This window comes from Pteropus vampyrus, unplaced genomic scaffold, assembly GCF_000151845.1.
Source record: "Pteropus vampyrus isolate Shadow unplaced genomic scaffold, Pvam_2.0 Scaffold92, whole genome shotgun sequence".
Classification (NCBI taxonomy): Eukaryota; Metazoa; Chordata; class Mammalia; order Chiroptera; family Pteropodidae; genus Pteropus; species Pteropus vampyrus.
In genome coordinates, this window is record NW_011888873.1 from 1069376 (window position 1) to 1091360 (window position 21985).

Genomic DNA, 21985 nt, shown 5'->3' on the forward strand with positions numbered 1-21985 from the left:
TATATACACAAATATATATAACAAAAATGAAAATACTGTGAGCGGGGTAAAATATAACAAATGTTTATTGTAGTAATGACCAAAATGCCAATAAATATGTAGGAAAGTATGTAAGTATAGAGCAATCAAAACTTAAAACATTAGTTTTAAGAAGCTTATTAACTTTTTGATGGGTTAAATAGATTTTATATATTTAATATTAAAGTGCCTAATTTCTTAGAACTTACCGCCTGCTAAGTGGGTACTTCAATTTTACAAGGCAACTGAATTTCAAAATCTAAATACAGCTTCTTAGTGCCAGTAAATACTGGTTAATTTGTTTTTTTGGAGAACTAGCAACTGCTTGTTTTTGTATATTTACTGTGAATTCCAGATTTCTTGCTAATATAATTTATTGGCTCAAATAATTTATGCATTGGTTATTTTGGATTTTTCTAGGTACATAATTATATCATCTGTGAACAATGAGAGTATATTTTTTCCTAGTTCTTTACCTTTATTTTTTTTTTCGTACCTTACTATGCTGACTGAGACTTCCAGTATAATGTTTAATGGAAATAGTGGTGGAAATTCTTGTCTTTTTCTCAATTTCTCGGGGGACATTCTCAATATTTCAGAATTAAGTATTAAGTTTCTTGAAGATTTTTTATTTGGATTTTTGTTTGTTTTCAGATATAATTTAACGGATGAGGGAAGTTCCCTTTTATTTCCAGTTTGCTGAGTTCTCATCATGAATAAAATAAAATTTTATCAATTTTTTCTGCATGTATTAATTTTAAAATTATTTTTATTTTTTTATTGTAGTAGCATGTACATCTCTAGAACTTTTTCATCTTCCCTTCAGAACATCTCTACCCACTAAACATTCACTCCTCATCCCTCCTCCCCACAAACCCTGGCAATCACCATTCTACTTTCTATCTCTATAAAATTGACTATGCTTCATATCTTATATAAGTGGAATCATATGGTATTTGTTCTTTTGTAACTGGCTTATTTTACTTAGCATAATATCTTCAAAGTTTGTCCATGTTGTAGCGTGTGTCAGAATTTCGTTCCTTTCTAAGGCTAAATAATATTTCTTTGTACATATATCCACATTATGTTTCTCTGTTCATCCTGTGATAGACACTTGGGTTGCTATCATGAATCATGCTGCTGTGAACCCATCTATTTGACTCTCTAGTTTCACTTCTTTTAGGGAATACCCGGCAGTGGTGCCTCTATTGATATTTGAATACTAAATGAAATTCTCATTCCTGTGATAAATCCAACTTTGTGGAAATATAACAATCTTTTCATAAACAAAAACATATCACTGGGTTAAGTTTGGTAATATTTTGTTTGATATTTGCATCAATGCTCATGAAGTAAAAAGGCCTATGATTTGTCATAATGTCATAATATCCCTGTCATGTTTTAGTATTAAGATTCCACTGACTTTATAAAATGAGTCGACCTTCTCCAATATATATTTGTCTTACATTTAATTAATTTCTGCAGTTGCCTCTTTTTTTTCTTCCTTTTAGTTTCTTTGCATGTAATTTGCTAATCTCTACCTTCTCGAGCCGGATTCTTATATCACTAATTTTTACCTTTTCCCTAGTCTAATGGTTGTCTATAAGCCTACACATTTGATCTCAGCACTGATTCAGCTACACGACAAAGTTTTGATGTGTCATATTTTCATTATCACTCAATTAAATATATTTTCTAATTTCCATTGGGATGTATTCTTTGACAGATATTTATTTAAAAGAGTATAACTTTATTTTTAAAAATTTGGGGATTTTCCAGTTGTTTTTTTTTTCTTTTTAGCTCAATTCCATTGTAATCGGTTAACACACTCTATGTAATTTTAATTCTTTAAAATGTGTTGAGATTAGCCTCAGAGCCTTGTATGTGGTCAATTTTTTTGTAAATGTTCCATGTGCATATGTAAAACATGTTTGTATGTATACATGCAGTTGGGTTCAGTGTTCGAAATATATCCATTGAGTTAGCACTGACTTGGTTATCAATGAACTAACAATACTAGTTCACAATGATGACAATGAATAAATATAATAATCTAGTAAGATTCTTATCACACAAAAAAATAAAATTATTCACTACAGTGGAATTTATTTTATTTCAAATCTCTTTACCTAGATTTGCCATTTTTCACATATGCCAAAACAAAGTTTACATAGAATGCTAGCAACAGTAGCAGAAATTAACTGTAATATATATGCTATTTTTAAAATAAATGCTTGTTTTCATCATAAATAAAGAATAAACATGGGGTCTAAAAATACTAGTACAGATATGTCTTTCTGAATATTGGTTAAGTAATTTGTAAACAAATGTAGTGGACATGATGTAGAGTGGAGAATTAACAGCAGTAGTTAAATTATTGAAATGTGTAAATTCTAATTGCAAGAATATTTGTATAATATTTTTCAGCCCAAAATTGCAATATGTGTGTGTTGCATTAAACTGACTGCTTTATGGAAAACTGACTGATCAATGAGGTAAATCAAGACTTCTGTTTTTTAATATTGCTCTTAAATATTATTTAAATGCGTAATATAAATTTGGATATAAATATAGGTATAGATATGGATATAGATACGGATATAAATATAGACATAGATTCCTACTATTATGAATTCCTTCACCTCGATTCCCTTCCTTGCTTTGAAAGCCCCTGGAGCCTTAAGCAGAAAATAAATAAAACAATTTTATTTCCTTCCCTCCCTGGAGTAGACGGCGTAGGATTCTCCCACAAATCTGGGGTAATGGGGTGTGATTTCTGTCTCTGGATTTATGCCCTGTTTTCTAATCTACAAGTCAGGAAACAAGCTATTTTCAGTCCATACTTAAGATAAAGTTCTACTTACCACCAGAAACTGAGGCAAATAAAATGAAATGTATCATTTGGTATAATGAAATCACCCTATGAAAAAAATGTGCATATTTTTAAAACATAAAATGTGAATTTGTAATTAGTTTGCTGACATCAAGGTTTATAAGAAACAGGGAGGGAGGGGAGTACTTTATTCAATAGTGTTCACAAGTGTTCCTATCATAATGCTGATTTTTATCTTCCCCAAATCCTAGGACATTCCTCAGCAGGGCTTTGTGTTCAGTGTTCGACACTTTCATGTTCTGAAGAACCTAGGACTGATGGGAAGAGGTTCTCTTCCCTCCTTCCTTCCCTTCCTCTCCTCCACCTCCAGCTCACTATTTTTTTCCCAACTATATTTTATTGATCAATCATTCATGTGTACTTTTTAAAAACGTTATTATTTAATTTATTGGGGTGACGGTTAAAATTATATAGGTTTCAAGTGTATAACTCAATGATATGTCATATGTATGATGCATTGTATTTTCAACACCCAAAGTTCAATTTTCTTCTGTTACCATATATTCAGCCCCCTTTACCTTTATCTACCTCTTCCTTTCCCTTACCCTCTGGTAACAGCTAAACTGTTGTCTGTGTCCATGAGTCTCTGTTTGTCTTGTTCATTTGTTGCTTTCAGTTTTATATCCCACATATGAGTGAAATCATACGGTAGAACGGCTATTATCAATAGGACAAGTACTAACAAGTGTTTGGAGACGTTTTTGGGAAAAAGGAACCCTCATACACTGCTGGTGAAAAATGTAAATTGGTACAGCCACTATGAAAAACAGTAAGAATGACTAAGAATAAAATTACCATATGACCCAGCAATCCCTTTTCTGGGTATCTACCCCCAAAAATTTGAAAACATTTATCCGTAAAGACATATGCACCCCAATGTTCATAGCAGCATTGTTCAAGATGGCCAAGACATGGAAACAACCTAAACATCCTTCACTACATGATTGGATAAAGATGTGGTACATATATACAGTGGAATATTACTCAGCCATGAGAAAAGATGAAACACTGCCATTTGTGACAACATGAATGGATTCTGAGATAATCGTGCTAAGCAAAATAAGTCAGACAGAAAAATTTGAAAAACATATTATTTCACTTATATGTGGGATATAAAACTGAAAGCAATAAATGAACGTGACAAACAAACAGAGACACATGAATACAGACAACAGTTTAGCTGTTACCAGAGGAAAGTGGGGGAGGGCAAGAGGTAGATAAGGGTAAAGGAGGTCAAATATATGATAACAGAAGAAAATTTAACTTTGAGTGTTGGACACACAATGCAATATGCATATGATGTGTTTTTAAATTGTACCCTTGAAACCTACATAATTTCATTAACAATGTCATCCCAATAAATTTAATAAAAAAGAAAAAAAAATTTAATGTTAAATGCAATTGTATTCAAATTACAAAATTTGAATATATTTTCATAAAGATGTAAAATAAAGTTAATGTAAAATTAAAATCATTTTTATGTTTTCAAATATTATTTTTCTGTTTAAATCATCTATTAAAATTAAAGTGTAAAATGCAAATTATATCAAATAAATATTAAAATTTATTTGTGGAATGTTAACATTTTAAATTTTAACTTTCTGAAATTTTAATTAAATCTTATTAAATCTTTTTATAAAAATAAAACTATGTAATTCAAGCATCTGGATGTCTAAAAAAACAATAATTTTCTATTGTAAAAATTTGTTAAACCCCTGTGGTAGAAAAACCCTAAATAATAATTTTGAAACCATACCTGAAAAAAAAACCTGTTTGATGCAATTCTTCATAAAAATGTTTTTCTTTTTTCCACAATTGTCTTCATCCTTCTCTAAATAAGTTTGTGCAAGCAATGTTCACTTAACTTTAGTATTTACTTTTACTGGTTCTCAATGTTATGTAACATTGTCTCTTTGTACAGCATGTCTGTGAAAGCCCTTAAAATCTATGCATATCCAAAATGTAGAGTTACTTGCTTTCTCAATATATTATTATTTTTTCTCTTATTTTACTGTATATTCAAGCATATGACACACACAGAGACAGCTAGAGAACTCGAATTTGCTTGTGTGCCTTAGCTGTTGGGGAAACTCACATTTAGTTTGCCTGCTAGCCAAAGTTGCACTTAACTGTACTTTCGAATATCAACTGTTAATTAATGTTAATCATTAATTCAAGGCTAATTTGAGTCTCACAGTCCAAAAAAAAAGACAAAACCGAGAGAAGTCTGATGGATAAAATTTCAGCTGTTGGGGGCTGGGAGTGAGTGGTTAGAAGGTAAGGGCGGACCGTAAGTGTCCTGCTCTTCTAGACTCACAATTTCCCTGTATATAATGTTACCTCCTCAGAGGTCTATGCAGATATGGTTTGTTCTAAGGAGCCATGCTCTTTTTTTTCTCACTTGCAAACACCGAAAGTTTAAATTAAACTTTTTTTTTTTTTTGAAAAATGATAAAAATGAGACTTTCATAGCTTTCTTTAGATCTCGGCTCACTGAAACACAAATGGAGATCCAGGGAGTGAATGACATGTCTACCTGTCACATCACAGGCAATCCAAAAATAAAAGGTCAATTGTCTTCCTCCTGGAAGGCGCCTCCTAGTGGTCAGACTAGTTCATAGAGAGGAAAGCTTGTGAAATCCTTTTCTGGATTTCACCTAATTACATTTCTAAGAGCCTTCTCATTGACCTGGAAGAAGGACTAAAGCTCTATGAAAGGCATGCTGATGCGTGTTTCCTATTACTCAGCTCTATTCATTAATTTACTAGTTATGTCACTTGAGCAGAAACCAGCCTCCAACGCTGTAAACCAGCTACATGTGGGTTCTTGGACAAGTTGCTTTCTTTCTGGGCTTCAGATTCCTCATTTATAACATTAAGCATTGATTAGCCCTAAGGATTTCTATTTGGTCCCCTGGAAATGTAAAAGGAATAAAAATTAAAAACTTTTTAATATGTTTGATTCACATAAATTTTAGAGAAAGAAAATTTTATGGTTCAGAGAAGACGTCTAATTTTCCATAGAAAAGCAAAATAAGACCTTAGGTTTATAAATGGAGTCATAGGTTTTAAAAAATATTCTGAAGATGAGGGGAGAAATAAAATTATAAGTTTGCCCTTGTTCGAAATTTCGAAATTTAGGTGCCAGAGGAAATATTATACTTTGTTTAGGGACAATTTGCTAATATTAGTGTGATCTTCTGAACCTGGAAAATGTTGCCAGTTTACTTTGAAAATTTTAATATTTAGAGAGAGAGAGAGAGAGAGAGAGAGAGAATCTCATTTTATGTCTATCATAATAATGTCATCATCTAAACGGTTTCTGAAGGCGTGGAATACCCTGTGTCTGGTGGCCAAAAGCCTACATAGAAAGATGATTCAAGATTAGGACTACTGGACAACCTTTCAAAACTCTTATAGAAAGGAAAATGTGGAGAGAAAGAGAGAACTTATAAAGGAGAAGGTGAAGGAATAGTTAGTAAAGGTACATTTGAAGCTTGGCTCCATATTAACTAATTTGAGAATTTTGATAAGGGAAGCCAGTATTTTGTTCCACAGGGCAGAAAGTGAAGGGGGATTTGAACTTAGAAGAGGTCTTTATACAAAATACCAAAAAACTATTGTGGCATTCTATCTGGAAGGCAGTTATTCAGATATTTTTATTTGATCTGTTGCCAAGGTTTTATGGCTTATCTTGGCACAAAGAGTCCTTAGCTGCTTTCTTGAGTTTCCTATTTAAATTAAGTACATTCTAGTGACACAAAAAGCACACATTTGTGATGCACTGCTTTTTATGAAGCTCAAACATAACAGAATGGCAAATTTATGCCAAGGCAGGTTTTCATGGAAAACTGATACGTGAAATTATATAACATCCTTATATCCCTTATTGTTTACTCCATGAAACCCCATCTCCATCTTAAAGCCCTAAAAGGACTATAATGATAACTCTCTAACCCTATTGAGAGAAACAGAAAGACTCTAATGAAAGAAATACTTGAGAAACCAAATATTTTCCTAAATTTGGTTTAGCTAGTTAATGAAATCTCTAAAACCTATGAAATAGTATAAGGATTCCAAAAATATTTTTCTTTGTTCAAATAAAAGTGGGGAAAGAGTCTTAACTGCATAGAAACTCTTTGAGTTAAAATAGACCTTCCTTTCAAACTGTCAGTAGCATTCTCAAAACGCTTTTCGACTAATGCCATTATAATTTAGAATTCTGATGTGGACTACTTTTATCTAAAGGTTTTTTTTTTTTGTCTTTTTTTATTTTTGCCTCCAGTGAAAAAAAATGATTTGAAGCCTAATGAAAATTAAAAATTACTAGATGGACTATCAGGAAGAATCCAGAATTTAGTCTATAGGGACTCAAGTGCAAATCAGTAGTCAGGTTTATTGGTGACCTAACATTCTCTGTATGATACAGGAAACACCACACAGGCATACTACTGGTGCGAACCTCTTCTCAGTCGCAGCCACAGTCAGTTTTCTCCTGGAGCTCCTTCTCTGTCATCAAGATTTGTTTTGGAAAAGGATGTAGCCTCCTATGTCCTGTAAACCCTTCCTCGCTGTCCCTGAAATATTTTCTTTTCATTATAAAGTTTTAATGCTGATCAGGGTTTCTCAACTATGGCATTATTGATATTTTGGTCCTATGATTTTCGATTGTGGAAGCTGTCCTGTGCATTCAGGATGTTTAACAACAACTCTGGCCTTTACCTACTAGATGCTGGTAGCGCTCCCTTGCCAAAGTGCACCAAACAAAAATTGAAGACATTACCAAACGTCCCCTGTGTGGGGTTGGGGGACAAAACTGTCCCCAGCTGAGATCCACTGCCTTAGATGATAAGGAAAAGGACAAATGATGGTTATAAATGCTTCTGTCTTTTCATCTTTCTCGTAATGCAAGGCAACGTGATTTGGGCTATAATCTGGGATGTGAATGCTAAGCTTGTCTTCGTCCTGTACTTGCCAGTGACCTCGAGCTAATCTTTTTAAAAACTCTTGGAGCCTCCAATGCCCATTTATATGCAATATGAAAGAGGACCTCCTTCAAAGTCGTTCACAGATTAGTGAGCAGATAGAAGTAATTTTATTTTATTAAAATAAAAGCTTTAAGTTTAAATTAGTGGTTTCTCACACCTTGGTAAGGAAAGAGACAGATGTTGAAGCCTTTGGGTAACTTCCTATTAGATGTGTACATGTAATGTATCTTCCACAGGCATATATGTTGTTGTCCCAGGGAGAGAGCAATGCCAGCTGCCAGGCTTGGTGTTATCACCACCCTCTCTGAGACAGCACACCCATGCCTCCTACTTCACTCTTCCTCCTGGGTATGAAGTCATTTCAACCTCTCTCCTTCTTAGCTGTGTACCCACTTCGAAGTCCTAAAAGGTCTTACTGAATAAAGAGCTTCTCTGTTCACCCTTTGTATATGAAGACACGGTGAGCCATAAAGAGACCATTCCAGTACCACCGACTTTGTTGGAAACCTTAAAATGATCCCTGATATCCCAAGGGAATGCCACACTTCAAAACTCTCTTCTCAGCTGTTCCCAAACAAGATCGTATCCTGACCAACAAAAGCCCAATAATTACTTTGCAAGCACTCCAAAATCCTGTTTAAATACCCCGTATGAAAAGCCGCAGATAAAAGATTTTTATTGGAAACCTTTTTTTCCCATTTAAATATAACACAATGTCCACATAAAACAAAGGCCGATATCTTTATTGCATGCCAAAGTAAAAGATGAATTTCTGTTTATTTGTAATCATTTCATGGAATCTAGCCAGATGTACAAAATCTAGAGATTTTACTTCTGGATGAAATTTTAACTGTTCAATTTCCTACTGTATAGTTTGTGAATAACCCAGGCTTCATGGTTTTTCTTCAGCCCCCTCCATCTTTAGCCCTTTACTACCACTTAGAGTGTCTTTGAGTATGGAAGGAAGAACTCAATCTCTTTTAGAAATTTCACTTTTCTTATTTTCTCTTAATTTATACAATATTTTGTAAATGGTCACTTCTGCATAAATGTTGTCAGCTTAACTGAACTGAACCCAAATACCTGGTGTTGGTTGTGGTTCTCACTGTCAAGTTTAGAATTTGTGTTGCATGAGGATTTAAATCATTCATTCCAAGGCTACTTCCTACTACTGTGAACTTATAAGACCAAACTTAACAAGATACTTTGTACCTAATAATGCTTCTTGAATTACTATGGCACATCCCAATATCCACCGAATCCTGAAAAAAGCAGATTCCTTACCCTCCACGAAAGCTGTGCAATGAGCCAATTGCAGGAGCTGTAAACCAGACAGATCTCACAGGTCATCACTACACACAGCCTGCCTGGAGCTTTGTGGCAATACCAGGGTAACCAAAGTAGAAGGCTAAGATAAAAAGGTGTACCATTATTCTCCCAGATTCAGATAACTCATCATTTTCTTGGAAAACTGAATGTTACCCAGGTTTCTTCCTTTCCATTTGGCAAAAAAAAAAAAAAAAAAAAAAATCAAGCTTACTGGCACTTCACCCAAAGTGGGGTGGGCAGTGTAGGTTTCATGATCACGTGGGTGAGGCACAGAGGAGAAATTATTATCGCTGAGATATACTAAGTTCCAGAGGAAGCAGTAAGATTACAATGATCCCAGGCACTGTGCTAGCATCTGGAGTCACTTTTCATCAGTTCTGTTTCAAAATCAGAAAAGAAAAAAAAAAATCACTCTTGAATCACACTCTTTTGCCATTTTATTTCACAACAATCATGGAGATGTTCAGTTATTATCTCCCACTATTACCAAACGCTGAAAACATGCCTCTGCAGGACACCGTCCTCAGCAGCTTTGTATGTATTATCTCACAACAATGACACAAGGTAGATATCACTCTCTACCCTTTTGCAGATAAGAACCCCAAGACTCAGTATTTGAAATGAACCCAAATCACAAAACTTATGCTATACACTGGGCTCTTCTCCACCTTTATAAAGCTCCCTCACCCCAATGACTTCATCAAAGGTATCCATCGTCTTCCTCTGTTTTCTCTAAAATCCAGTCCACGTACTCAGCAACTTTGGTGTAGACACCTGGTTGTTCACTGCGGGCACAGCCTTCACCCCAACTGGTGATGCCCACCAAATGCCATATTCCGTTGTGTTTACAAACTAAAGGACCACCTGAATCTCCCTGTATTACAGCGGGTAGAAAAGTAAAATGATAGAAGTTTATGACAGACGTGTCCTTAAAATTCTGTAGTCACACCACACACATCCAATTTTTTATAGATCTTCAGGTATCTCATATGCCTCATTAGTTGTTGGATGTGGTAAAAATGATTTAATTCAATAATGTATTGTCCAACAAATAAATTTTTATATCATCATTCCAATGTCAAATAAATCTAATAATCTTATATTTTGGTGTAATTATCGTATGTACAATTGTCTTTCCTTAAATATAGCATGCTTCTGCACAGATTTTAACTATATACACACACACACACACACACACACACACACACAGAGACACACATATATATATATAATTTCTTAGAAGTTACTTATATATCAATTTGTTAGAGGTTACTTGTGAAATTATCAGATCATTTGGCTTAGATTTGTTTTTAAAAAAACTATAATGAAATATGCCATTGAGAAATATATTTTGAAATTAATTTTTTTGAGTAGCTTATTGTGTTTTTCACAACTGAATGATTACCTTACAAGCATCTTTTCCCCCTTCTTTATAGCCAGCACAGATCATCTGCTTGGTTATTTCATAATTTCTATATCTTTTCTGGCATTCTTCATTTGTTACCAAAGGAATATTTGCCTTTTGTAGAATATTTTGGATTTCACCTATGAAGTAACCAATATATAACTTTAAAAGAAGGACATACAATAAATATAGAAATAAGACTGAAGTCTTAAAGCAAATCAGAATGATGAACTTTGCATTAAGGTCATTTCTTTGGGTGTAAATACTAAAGGTGAGAAGGTAGAGTTACACAAAACAGGGAGAGAATGGGAGAGAGAGAGAGAGAGAGAGAGAGAGAGAGAGAGAGAGCGCGCCTGCATTGGCCTCTGATGCAGTGTTAGGACAATCCAAGAACCCTGGTCTGATCAGAGACTTTGCTTCCATATTCTCTGCCATTCTCTCATCTCAATAAAAGTTTCTTAGAAATTCCCTCTTGCCTACAATCCAGAAGCCTAAAAGTGCTTACCTTATAGTGTTTATTTGTTTTATATGTTAACAATGATAATTTTAAAATATATAATTTTTGGAAAAAAGTCCAAACTTGTGACAATAGAATATTTTCTTCTTAAGTAAATCCAAGTGTGTTTTCCATTAAGAACAATTTATTTACAAATAATTTAATTTCCACCAGTGTCTGGGCTCCCCTTGGATATACATTGGGAGTTTTCTGTGTTCAGTTATGGTTACTTTTAAATCTTTCTCTCTCTAGGTATTAGTCAAAAATTTGAAAAAGTTATATTAGTTGAATAAAGAACTGAATCAGAAAAGATGGAGAGATCTTGGTGTGATCTCTTTTTTAAAACAATGATACAGATATTATTCCTTATAGCGTCTATCAGAAACATAATTTTGGAAAGGAAAAATGATCTGTTCCTGAAAATTTCAAGAGCAATTGAAATACATCAAGTGTCCATAGTAGAGTTTTTTAACCTAGGGTCCATAGAAAGAATACACATGGTCTATAAACTTGAATAGAAAACAAATATATTCTTATTTTCACCAACCTCCAAACTGAAGTCTAATGATCCCTTCAATTATGAATGTAGGCAGGAATCTCAAAAGTATTAGCTGTACCTATGACTTTGCCATCAATACAAATCACAGATATTTTCCTATCGCTTTACAGTTGTGGCAGATAATGGATATTATCATTCTTGCTCATCATAATTTCAAAGTTAGTTATTAGAACAACTTGATAATATATTAATAAAGAAGCACATGTATTCTTATATCTTTTAAAAAGTAGTTTTGATAACTCTCTTGCAATTTCATTGGTCGCTTTTGCAATCCTATATGTTTTATTTAAGCATTTTAAAATCATCGTTCAAGAACTGGTTCAGAGATGGGAGCAGGGTTGGGAACTGAGTGAAAAAAGTGAAGGGATTAAGAAGTACAAATTGGTAGTTACAAAATAGTCACAGGAATGTAAAGTACAGCATAGGGAATATAGTCAGTAATATCGTAATAACTGTGTGGTGCCAGGTGGGTACTAGACTTAATGGAGGAATTACTTCATAAGTTATATAAATGTCTAACCACTGTGCAGAACATCTGAAACAAATATAATATCAAATGTCAACTACAATTGAAAATAAAAAATTTTTTAAGTAAAAAAAAGTGGTTCACAGGTTTATCGGATTATAGGAAGAAAAGATGAAATACTGCCATTTGTGATAATGCGAATGGGTCTTGAGAATAGTATGCTAGCAAAATAAGTCAAACAGAAAAAGTTGAGAACCATATGATTTCATTTATAGGTGGGATATAAAACTGAAAGCAACAAACAAAATAAAAAAACAGAGATTCGTGGACATGGAAAACAGTTTAGTGGTTACCAGAAAGAAAGTGGGGAGGGAGGAGGTAAATAAGGGTAAAGGGGGTCAAATATATGGTGACAGAAGGAAATTTAACTTTGGATGGTGAACACACAATGCTATATACACATGATGTATTACTGAATTATACATTTGAAACCTATATAATTTTATTAACTAATGTCACCTCAATAAATTTAATAAAAAGAAAGATTATTGGAAGGATGCATTTAAAAAAGATTAATAGCCTGCCATACAGGGAGATGGTATGCTCCTGCCTATGCTCCTGATCATTAATATCAAGAGAGAACAGTGGCTTTGGGAGATAGGAACGCAACTAATACCAAGGACAAAGTGGGCTTGAGTGGGCTTGTTAGCCCTATATCGGATCAATCTTTTATGTGAAGTCAAACAAATGATCTTTATTATAGAATAAGATGCTTAAAAGTTTACCTTATTAATTCTTCCAGGCCCAAGCAAAGCTACATCTTCTCAAGAATCACTAGATAAATACTTGAGAATCGACAGATTGGAAAAGTGAATTTGGATGTAATTTTAGACAGAGGCCAATTGAACTGATGCACTCCTTGTGCTTTAACATACAAGACTTGCTTTAGGAACAACATTTAAAATGTGATACTATACCTTTTTCCTTTGTGAAGCCCCATCCAGTTATCCAACAGTTACTATAAATTGTATTTGTATCATCTTTGGAAGGGAGGCATATTGGTTTTTGGAATTCTGAAAGGTAATTTTTAAATTAGAGTTTGGTTAAAGTTATTGATATTGACTTAAAAAATACATACTTTCCTTTTCCCATATTCTCTTTCTAGAGTAGCACCAAGAAGAATAATGCTGTTGCTTCCTGCTCCGTTTCTAAGATCATTGATTCAAGAAAATTTCTCACCATCAGAGACATTTCCACCTGCTATTTTTGGTGTTATTTTTCTAGATTAAATTTTAAAACTCAGAACCCAAAAGCACTTAGAAATTCTGTCTCTTATTCTGTGTATGATACTTTTAATCGTAATAGTAGAGTGTCTACACAGTCTCAGGCAACTTTTAAGTGCTTTAACTCACTAAGTGACTTAATTATTCAACTCGATGGGGGGTAATTATCATGCTCATTTTACAGGTGAGGAAATGTGAGGTGCAAAGACATAACAACAGCTTGCCTAAGGTCACAGAATTGTTAATGGTCACTGCAGGCATTCAGGAACTGTGAGTCATTGTACCTGAAGGCAGGACTTCCGACTGACATGTTACAGTCCTCCCTGAGCTCCTTCTGCATTAGTCTCTCTGCTCAAATTATACCTGGAAATTAGTATCTGACCCACTTGTCCTCATATAGTTATCAATAAGCCTAAACCCAAACCAATGGTAATTCTGCTACACTTGTCAAAGAAAGCCATACTTCTCAGATAACAAAGACATTTCTATGTCTATTATTTCAATAATGTATAAGCAGTTGTATTCCTACCTGAAAGAAGTAATTAACATTTCTTGCCCTTTAAGTAGAGATCTTATGTCAAGTCACAGGTCTCAGCTTCCCTGACAATCTTCACCTTTCCCTCAACTCCACCAGCCGGAAAATAAAGATAATCTCTGCAGATTCTGCTCTCTTTTTCAAAGTAATGTGAAAACTTAAATCAATGCCATTCGGCAGTCTAGCTTCTCCTTAAATGTGTTACGTACCAGTATAATTCAAAGGAGCTTCAAGCTTTATTAAGGCAATATCATGAGTACTTTCTGAGATATTATAATTTGGGTGAATAATAATCTCTTTTATTTGTGAGAAAGGTGTTTCTTTTGTTATCTCTGACAAATTTAAAATGCCACCATAAATGCGCCAAATATCCGAAAAGAGAAGCCTAGGAGGGAAAAATAAATACCTATTTGAAACCAAAAATGCTAGCCTTGGATATTGACCCTTTTTCCTTTCACTTCAACTTTAAATAAATAAATAAATAAATAAGTAAATACTAGGAAGAAAATACTATATCATGTGACATATTTTTACTTACCTTATCTCTCCTCTTTGCAATTTTTCATTAGCCAGCACTACTGAATCTCTGAAGATTTAGTTAATAACATTAAAATTATACATTTATGTAATTATTTCATGTTTACTGTAAGTAAAATTACAAGGATGATGCTGTCTCACTCTGAGAGAAATTATGATCGGGAAAGACTCTAGTAGTGTATCACAAGAAGACAATGCTCAGATTGCCAAACCTGAAATCAATTTCCCTCATGAAATTAAGAACTGTCAGGAAGTCAGACTGATTTTATACCCCCCTTCTGTGATAGGGCAAATGAGGGAAGATATCAGTGCTATTTAAATTCTTTCTATTTATATTTCCAGAAGTGTGAAATTTTAAATTAACTCTTTAAATATGAATATACAAAGTATACAAAGTAAATTTAAAATTATTATTTAAAGCAAAATCTTATGTTGTGTAAAGATATGGAAATATGTATCACCAAATGCGTGGTCTCAGACATGCAAAAAACTCTCAAGGAAATAATGGAGACATTAGGTGAAAAGTGAATTTTTTTTTAATTAGGTCACAGTGTCTCCATGTATATTACTTCTTATAAACACAACACTGAGCCTCCAAGAATTAACATAAATTGGTGCAGCCACTATAGAAACAGTATGGTCATTCCTCAAAAAATTAAAAATAGAACTACCTACCATATGATCCAGCAATCCCACTCCTGGGTATATATCCAAAGAAAATAAATTTACTATCTCAAAGTGATATCTGCACCCCCATATTCATAGCAACATTATTCGCAATAGCCAAGACATGAAAATAACTTAAGTGTCTATCAACGGACGAATAGATAAAGAAAATGCAATGGAATATTATTCAGCCATAAGAAAGAAAGAAATCCTGCTATTTGCAACAACACAGATGAAACATGAGGGCATCACACTAAGTGAAATAAGTCAGACAGAGAAAGCAAATACTGTATGATCTCACTTATATGTGCAGTCTGAAAACACTGAACTCAGAGAAATAAAGAGCAGATTGGAGGTAGCTCAAGGGGTGGAGATAGGGTGATGGCCTAAGGAGGTCAAAAGGTACAAATTTTCAGTTATAAGCTGAAAAAGTTCTGGTGGTATAATGTACAGTATGGTGACTATAGTTAATACTTTACAGTATACTTAAAAGTTGCTAAGAGAATAAGTCTTCAAAGTTCTCACCACACAGAAAAAAAATGTAACTATGTGAGGTGATGGATGTGTTGACTAACTTTATTGTGGTAATCATTTTGCAAAATATATATATCAAATTATCACCTCGTACACCTTAAATTTACACAATGTTATATGTCAATTATGTATCAATAAAGCTGAAAAAAGGAAAGAAATTCTTGATCCCAATTAGAGTGCATTTAGTAAAAAGGGAAACAACTATTTCCCTTCACAGGCTCTTTCCTTCCAGGCCAAAAGTCTTCCCCTCAGCAATGCCGGGGGCAGCAGAGCCCTATCTAGAGGTCCCTGCTGCTTTGTGGCAACTCTGGAGAAGGCCTGCTCCACCCACTGTGCCCTTGACTGCTGTATTTCAGCAATAGCATCCTGAATCCTTGTACACAGTAACTGGGCCAGTCCTCTCAGAGAGGGAAAGAGGGGGAATTCTATGAAAACAAAATTACTGTTTGAAAGCAATCAAGTGCATTTTAGTTTTGGGTTATTAGTATCTCCTTCGCTTATTCATATGCTTTGACCATTTTTAATTTTCTTATTTAACCATAGCTTACATTTTTTGATTAATTTTTATGTTCCAGGTATAGTACTAAGCATTTTTCAATTAATTAATTAATTTGTTTATTTATTTATTTTATGCCTATAGCACCTGATATTCCCAGGTGGTCTCCCATCCAAGTACTAACCAGGCCCGCCCCTGCTTAGCTTTCGAGATCAGACGTTCAGGATGTCATGGCCATAGACAGTACTAAGCATTTTAAGCATGTCACTTAATTCTTCTGATAACCTTATGAATTGGATACTATAATCATTCATATTTTACAGATAGAAAATAAAGGTAAGAGATTTACAAATTGCTCAAGGTCATTTACACCCCTAAGTGGCAGACCTGTGAATCAAGCCCCATTCTACCTACAAAATCTAAGTGTTTTAAAAATTTTTAATCCTGTTATGTGTACTATTTGCCTGATAAAGTAGAAATATTACATCAAATTATAATAATTGAAATACATAGGGTAATAATTACTAATTACTATTAATATTACTTAGTACATCTGTGAATCTAGGGCCTGAAAAATCAGACCTTGAAGAATACATTGGGGGAATGGTGAGTGAAGGTGGCAGTAGTTAGGACACTTCTTAGTTATTCTTTAAAACAGGAGTGATATTCCCCAGGGAGCGTGAGTCCTATAAATATACCCCGCTTTGGCCTGATGGGTCAGATTGGTCAGTGCTCAGACCCTACTAGTCGTTCAACATTTTGAATACCATCTTTATCTTAAAATGTTTTTATTTAAAAACAATAACTTTCCATTCAGAAATTGACATGATAATAGATAAATTGATTATAGATTATTCCAAACGAAACAGCAAAATAAGAACTTTAATAAGATGTTGCCAAGACTTACCCATCAAAGCAGTGGGCAGCAGTTAGGACCCACTGTTTTTTAATGATTGACCCTCCACAAACATGGCTCTGGGCTGTCAGCTTCACTTGAAGGCTGACCTGCCATGGCCACTCTCCCCAAGAAGAGTTGGTCCCACCAACAATGCGGGCGCTTATTTTTGTCGTGCAGTCTAAAAAGAGAGTGTTGAAGTTAATGGCTAGAATTGAAGTGAATCAGAGTCCTCCTCTTCAGCCACGAAAAGACATAATGCATAATTCCATTACATAAGACTAAGCAAGCTATGAAAAGGGTGCAGACATTCTTTTACAGTTCTATGAAAAAGTGAGGTTTACTCACCAGAGTCATCCCCAATTTTACACAACCTCAGAGAATAACCAGAGCTTGCTTGAGTCTCATATGTAATTCTAGTCGGGGAACCATCCATAGACAATCGTAAGGAACACTTACACCTAGATAAAATGACCAGTATAAAGATTAAAACTTCACAAAGGGACGAAGTTCGTGAAACTCTTGCTGACTGTCTGAAAAATAAATTTCCACTAACTTCTCTCCTCTACAGTCTTCTGGGAGTAACGAATAAGTAAAAAACTGACAGCGAATCATCTTCGTACAAGTCTCTTGGCAATCACTCACTCCTTTAACGAAGATCGCATTCAATTCTTCCCCTCCAAAATCAACTCCTGTGTAAATTTTGGAATGGCAGGGCTCTGTGCCAATTATAAACATAAGAAGTTATAAAATGAAAGCAACAACAAACCACAGCTACGCTAGTTTCTGGTACATTGAGGATTGTTTCATCACTATCATTTGTTAAAAGATCATAAAATTTGTCACATTTTATGGATTATTATTAAATCACATTACCAGGCAAAGTTCGTTTGCAGGTTAAAAGGCTATATCCAGATAGGGCGTTTTCCTGAGGAGTGGGAGAACTTGGTGTCCCGCTTTTGGAAGTCTTAAGTAAACAAACGTTTCTATTTAAAAAAAAAAAAAAAACAAGAGAAAGAAATAAAACTGTATTAAAGGCAAATAAAAAGTACCCTTCAGAGTTTCTTCTGAGAAACTCTCTTCAAAGTAAATCAGACTGCGGGATTCTAATAAATTACAGAGACTAAATGTAAATCAAGCCATCTAAAGAAAAGTGATAAGCACAGATAACCTGAAAAGAAGAGAATGGTAAAGTTCCATCTTCTGATTGAAAAAAAAAAAAAAAAGAGAGAGAACAAAGAACAAATCCTGGGGATTTATGCTGCTGATGCTATTATATAACTAAATATCCTTCTCTTAGCTCCATCTTGTATATAAAGGAAAGGGTGGGTTATCTGAAGATAAGAGATCAAACCAGAACCTTAATCAAGATAAATCAGGCTCTAGTTTCTGAAACAGAGGAGTTAGAACCAATGAGCTTAAAGGCTATGTTGCCAGCTAGTGATTTTTACTTCAAGCTAATTCAAAACATTAAGATCAGTTAGAAAGGTATCAGATCCTCCTTTTTCCATGGCTGTCGTTTTCTTGATTCAATAGTGAGTTTAAAGAGAAAGTAGGCTGAAAAATCTGCTAGTCTCTTTACTAAATCACACCTGGAAGAAAAGTACCCACTTAAACAGTGGGTTCAAGCATTTTGAGGGAAATGAACAAAACTTTAAAAACTCAAATGATAAAATTAAAGTGATGACAGGCCAGCAGCAACCATTACACATTCAAACTTACCTTTGTGATTCTACAGTCCAGTCATTTGTATAGAATGTAAAAAAGAGGCAGTTGGGGTGATAGGTGCAAATGACTCGACACACGAAAGCATCTGGAGCAGTAACTCTGGCAACATCCACATCCGAAAATTTAAGATGTTGAAACATGTTCATGTGGCACCCTGTGAACTCACGGAGGCAAGATGTTACTCAATAAACCATGCAATGCTTAATTTGCTTATACTTTCTTATTATAACTAAGGCAATTATGACTATTTTTTACTCATAGAACTAAATATCTTCAGTGAAAAAATGTCAGTATATCCCAAACTTGTTGTTTGTCGTTTAGAAAAATGGGTAGACCTCAACTATTTAAATCTTTTTCTAAAAACATATCTCTTGAGACTGGAAGGGAACTTAAATGTTATCTATGCCAACCTATATCTACATCCTCTCAAGAATATCCCTTAGCAGTTGTTCAACTTTTACTTAGCTATTTATATTGATAAGGAGCTCACTACCTGATGACAAGGCCCATTTCTTTTCTGGACCACTCTGTGCTGGGAATTCTTTTTTTTTTTCCATGATAGCATCTACCTAGCTCTGCCTCACAGAACCACAGACAAAGTCAAATCCCTTTCCCAATGACAGCCCTCCAAAAAAATTATGACAGTCATCCTGACTTCTTTTTAGGTTGAATATCTTCAGCTTACTTCTTGAGCTTTTTTTAAAAGTGTATTTTCCATTACTTCTAGATAATATTACCACTCTGGTTACCCTGTTTTAGGTGGTCCAGTTGTCCATTGTTCCATACAAACTGTGGAACACAGAAACACAGGACTGAATACAACTTTTCAGTCACACTCTGAATAGCGAATGATTGCTATTGGATACAGTGTTTGTTTTAGGGTGATGAAATGTTCTGGAACTAGATAATGGTCATTGTCGCACAGTTTTGTGAATACACTGAAAACCACTGAATGATATATCTTTAAAGAATTAATTTTATGGTATGTATTAAATTTTAAAAACCTACTATGAAAAACAATATATACTATATTGAAATATCAAACTTGAAAAACAGAGAAGATATGAATTAAATTAAATGATCATTACCATTTGCACCAATAAATTTTGTACACACCATGGAGGGGGTGTGCTGTGGCAGAGAGGAAACAAATAGGAAAAGAGATGCATTGCTGTTGACTTCCCAATCTTCCCCAAGGGGTCCTAGCCCAGCGCCCAATAAAGGGCTTGGCTGAGTTGGTACTTGACACTGTGTAGAATTGGTTATCAGTGGTTCGGTTTCAATAACAACTTATCGGTAACACCCTGATATGCTAAATAAAGTAGAATGTCCTGCCAATTTTCTGAAAAATTCAACTGAAATTACCTCTATGTCTGAAACTATAAGCCTTCATAGATTCATTATGCTAGAGTTATTTCATTAGATAATGGACACCACTGTCAATAGTATCCTATTGCTGCTTTAAAAAATAATTACCATAAACTTACTTGTTTAGAACAATGCAAATTTATTATCTCACAGTTCTGGAGATTAGAGGTCTGAAATGGATCTTACTGAGCTAAATCAGGATGTCAGCAGGGCTGTGTTTCTTGGGGAAGCTCTGTAGGAGAAACTATTTCCTTGCCTTTTCCAGCTTCTAGAAGCCATCTGCTTTCCTTGGCCAATGAACTCTTCCTTCATTTCAAAGCTAGCAGGGTAGCATCTTCAAATCTCTCCCTCTCTCTAACTCTGATCCTTCTGTCACCTCCCTTCTCTCATAAGGACCCTGTGACTACATTAGGCCCATCCAGATCATCCAGAATAAGAGTCCTGAATTTAGTCACATCTACCAAGCCTCGTTGACCATGTAAAGTAACATTCACAGGTTCCAGGGATTAGGATGTGAACATATATGGGGGGCTCTTATTCTGGCTACTACAATCACATAGTGAAATAGTAGGCATAGAGTTACCAATTTCTGAGAGTGCACAGGGCTTCAGTGAGAATCCAGATGCCACATTTTCCAGCACCTTTATACTGGTTGGCGTTCCTGTTGGACTGTGCTTTAATATGCAGCTGTTCCTGAATGAGAAGAAAAGAGGTTACTTTGCTTCCCCAAGTACAAGTTGTATGCAGTAGGGGTCCATTTTGTATTGAAATGATCCATGGTCTGTGAAAAATAAACAAAACAATCTGAACAATGTCTTTGATCATGAATAGGCTAAGAGTCTGCGTTATTGAGTAAATAGATTCCTTCCTCCTCTGCAGAGGGAAGATTAGGGTGAAAATAGGGTACGAAACACTATTTTATAAGACATTATTCTACGAAATCTCCATTCCATAAGCATAGACTATCTGTGAACCAAATGGAAATTATTCTCTTCAGGAAAAAATGATAGCAAATTAGTAAATAAGGAAAGTGCTTTGGTCTAAAAGCTCTGGTTAGTTTTCAGTTGGGCAGGGTGGGGGGAAGGTGATGAAGAATACAATTAAATCATAAAATTACTACTGCACAGAACAAACACTATGAATTTTACTCACCGGTACTCTGAATTGTGAAATGTTTGCATGGCATATGTGAAAAATTTGCAGTGAATGCTATTGGTGCACCTTTTTTGGCATTCTTCAACACTTTTAACCCTAGATACATTAAAATTGACTCCTCTCATATCAATTGCTTCATAAATGTCTCTTTGGCAAGCTGTACAAAAAAAAAAAAAACACATAAAGCAAACTCAGCCAGCTTCCCTTCTAGAAACAGATCATCAATTTGGGCAGTACGGTTTTGAAGGATAATATTCTGGCAGATGCCTTATTCATTAGGGGATTTAGAATTTTTATTACATCACTAAATTATCAAACTCTGCTTGAAATTAACACATCTTAATATGTTTTAGAGTACTAGCATGGAAAAGGGGTTATTTTGCTTCCCAAACTGCAAGGTGTATACAGCAAAACAGGTAATATTTCATACTGAAATTATCATTGTGCTGGGGGTTGCATGAGTAAATAAACTGATGAGCTTTCAACCTCTTGCATTGAGCGAAGGAGCTTCTCTGTCTCTGTGCTTATTTCTTGGTTTTCAACTACTCCAGTATGATTGCAAATTATATCTGTAAACCCTGTCGTCGACATCTATGTGTCATATCATTATCATAAAATAGGAAGCGTTCTTATA

The 21985-nt window shown here is 34.5% G+C and overlaps 1 protein-coding gene across 2 annotated transcripts in view; it reads right to left on the minus strand.

Annotated features, from left to right (window-relative positions):
• Positions 1-9920: 9920 nt before the first annotated feature.
• The window catches only part of KLKB1 (kallikrein B1), a 25248-nt gene continuing 13183 nt past the window's right edge, over positions 9921-21985 (minus strand). Inside the window, exons 5-15 of one of the 2 annotated variants that reach the window (XM_011363982.2) lie at positions 21349-21508; positions 20780-20889; positions 18823-18982; positions 17977-18086; positions 17657-17819; positions 17449-17561; positions 17113-17281; positions 14182-14357; positions 13132-13227; positions 10634-10773; positions 9921-10102 (exon numbers count right to left, since the gene is read on the minus strand). In XM_011363982.2, the coding sequence (XP_011362284.1) occupies positions 9929-10102; positions 10634-10773; positions 13132-13227; positions 14182-14357; positions 17113-17281; positions 17449-17561; positions 17657-17819; positions 17977-18086; positions 18823-18982; positions 20780-20889; positions 21349-21508 (1571 nt within the window). In that variant the 3' untranslated portion in view covers positions 9921-9928. The remainder of the gene's footprint in view (positions 10103-10633; positions 10774-13131; positions 13228-14181; positions 14358-17112; positions 17282-17448; positions 17562-17656; positions 17820-17976; positions 18087-18822; positions 18983-20779; positions 20890-21348; positions 21509-21985) is intronic. The other variant, XM_023532876.1, reaches the window with a different exon arrangement.